The sequence below is a fragment of the Cucumis melo genome, chromosome 9, assembly GCF_025177605.1.
Source record: "Cucumis melo cultivar AY chromosome 9, USDA_Cmelo_AY_1.0, whole genome shotgun sequence".
Lineage (NCBI taxonomy): Eukaryota > Viridiplantae > Streptophyta > Magnoliopsida > Cucurbitales > Cucurbitaceae > Cucumis > Cucumis melo.
The window spans coordinates 14,312,361-14,315,489 of record NC_066865.1 but is presented as its reverse complement, the minus strand read 5'-3'; the positions used below and the strand labels follow the sequence as shown (position 1 = coordinate 14,315,489).

Genomic DNA, 3,129 nt, shown 5'->3' with positions numbered 1-3,129 from the left:
TTGAAAAAACCACAACCAGTACCTAATGATTGCACATATCAAAGATGGAGGTGGTTTGAAGTACACATTTATCTCGAACTACGTACTTCCAACACAACGACGTTAGTTCTTCTCAATAATTTTTAATTATGCGTTTCAGAATTGCCTAGGTGCATTACATGGAACGTATATAAAAGTCAACGTTCCAACAAGTGACCGGGCTAGGTATAGAACACGCATGGGGAAGGTGGCCACAAATGTACTTGGCGTGTGTGACACGAAAGGAGATTTCGTTTACGTACTTGCCAATTGGGAAGGATCAGCTGCGGACTCACGCATCCTCCTTGATGCCCTTTCAAGACCTAATGGCCTGAAGGTGCCCAGGGGTAACTAACAACGACATTGTACCTATGAATGCAATTTTGCAATTAACAGCTCTGATATTTTAATCGTGCATTGTGATCACAGGCTATTACTACCTGGTTGATGCCGGGTACCCAAATGCGGAGGGTTTCCTGGCACCATACAGAGGCCAACGCTATCACTTGCAAGAATGGTGTAGCCTTGAAAATGCACCTTCAACGTCGAAAGAGGTCTTCAATATGAAGCATTCGTATACTCATAATGTAATTGAAAGAGCATTCGGTGTCTTGAAGGGTCAATGGACGATACTGCAGGGAAAGTCATACTACCTTGTAGAAGTTCAATGTCGCACAATACTTGCATGTTGTTTCCTCCACAACCTTATCAATAGGAAGATGACAAACTTTGATATAGAAGACAACATAGATGAGGTTGATTCCACCCACGCGACTACTGTCGTCGATGACATACATTACATAGAGACGTCGAATGAGTGGAGTCAATGGAGGGACGACCTTGCAGAAGAAATGTTTACTGATTAGGTGTTGCGTAACCAATAGAAAAATTAAATGTTCCCCGTTCATTTTCATACTTAAGTAGTGATTGCAATAGGTCTTATTTTGTCATAGTTTTTAGAATATGATTGTTTTGAATGTATTGGTTACGCAAGTAACTTACTGCCAAACTGTTTTTCAGTAGTAGTTCACTGTACTATGAAACTAATCATATGTATGTTATCTAATCATACGGAAATTAATGAAACTAATATGTTTGCGTTTGACTTCTAGCATGACAAGTTCATTGAGACTACCTAAACATAGTTGGACTAAAGAGGAAGAGGCAGGCCTCGTGGAGTTGGTCAATGCTGGTGGGTGGAGGTCCGAGAACGGGACCTTTCGCCCCGGGTACTTAAATCAGCTGGCGAGAATGATGGCCTTCAAGATCCTAGGTTGTAATATCCATGCTTCAACCATCGATAGCCGAATAAAATTGATGAAGAGAATGTTCCATGCACTTACGGAGATGCGTGGCCCAATGTGTAGTGGTTTTGGGTGGAATGATGAAAAAAAATGCATCGTCGCAGAGAAAGAAGTCTTTGACGATTGGGTAAAGGTGCGTTACTAGTCATTTGAACACTTGTACTATTATTTTAATACATGGACTAACAATTTATTATTGCACTTATACAGAATCATCCGGTGGCGAAAGGCCTCCTTAATAAGTCGTTTGTCCACTATGACGAACTGTCGTACGTGTTTGGCAAAGATCGTGCAACAGGAGGCCGAGCCGAGAGTTTTGCGGACATTGGGTCAAACGATCCTGCTGGGTATGACGCATTTGCCGCTGATGCTGCGCCGGATACGGACTTCCCACCAATGTACAGTCAGGGATTGAACATGTTGCCTAATGATTTGATGGGAACAGGAACCGCTAGGGTCAGTGAATGTAGGTATGTTTCAAGCGGGTCTAAGCGAAAACGTCCAAAACATGCCACAGATAGTAGGGACATAGTTAGTACTGCCATTGAATACGGAAATGAACAACTTCATCGCATTGTTGAATGACCTATCCTACAACGTCAAGACACAAGCCAAACACGTCAAGAGATTGTTCGACAGTTGGAGGCCATCCCTGAGCTGACATTGATGGATAGGTGTGGCTTAATGCATATAATTATGCGTAACGTCGATGACATGAAAGCTTTCCTTGAAGTTTCCGACAATATGAAGTACCCGTACTGTAGCATCATTCTTCAAGAAAACCGATGACTAGTTTGTTTGTTGTATTTGTATTAATGAAACTTTTCTTACTTGGACTATATGTTCTTTTTCTAACTTGTTATGTCTTATTATTTAACGAACTTTAAATTCTGTTGAAGCTAATTAGTTTGTATTTTCATTTCGCTTTCAAATGTAATGGTATCAATTGTTGTATTATCCTATTAATGTAGTGTTTTCGTTGAAGTTTTTTTTTTACAATATTTATAAGTTGCGTATACGTGGAAATAATTTTGTTTAAATGCGCTAATGAACTTACGGATTTACGAATTAATTTTTCACGACATAACATAAGAGAATAAACAAAATTATTAAATGGGACTCAATATAATTATTTTATAAAACAAATATTTGTTACTCACAGGGTCCGTAGTTTTTTTTTTTTGAAAACCTATATACAAAATTATGTTTATGTTATTCTAATTACATAATTGAATATTGATCATGAATGAAAAAAATTAAATTATATATTTTTTATTCTTATATTAACATTCCTTATTTAAAAAAATAACATAAATCTAATTAACGTAATATTTGCCCCAAACAAGTTTTATAATAATACTACACTCATAACTCTTCCTCCAAACACATTTTATAATAATACTATAATAATAATTCTTCCCCCAAACACATATTATAATAATATTATAATAATAATCTTTCCCCCAAACACATATTATAATAATACTACAATAATAATCCTTCCTCAAACACATATAATAATAATACTACAATAATAATTCTTTCCCCAAACACATATTATTATAACACTACTATAATAATCCATTTCCCAATCACATACTATTATAACACTACATTTCATATTTCTTCCCCAAACACATATTATAATAACACTACCAATAATAACTTTCTCCCAAACACATATTATCATAACAGTAGGATTATCATAATTTTTTTTCCGTATAACTCTTTCCCTCTCCCAAACACACCCTTTATTGTCGATAAAATCTAAAATTCTCCGAAGTTGTAAATAATTTTACGTCAAATT

General features: G+C 36.2%; 1 protein-coding gene across 1 annotated transcript; it reads left to right on the top strand.

The window, feature by feature from the left end:
• Window positions 1-217: 217 nt before the first annotated feature.
• On the top strand, window positions 218-884 carry LOC127150861 (uncharacterized). Its single transcript, XM_051089551.1, has 2 exons — window positions 218-365; window positions 448-884. The coding sequence occupies exons 1-2, from the start codon at window positions 218-220 to the stop codon at window positions 882-884; spliced, it is 585 nt and encodes a 194-aa protein (XP_050945508.1).
• Window positions 885-3,129: the final 2,245 nt, after the last annotated feature.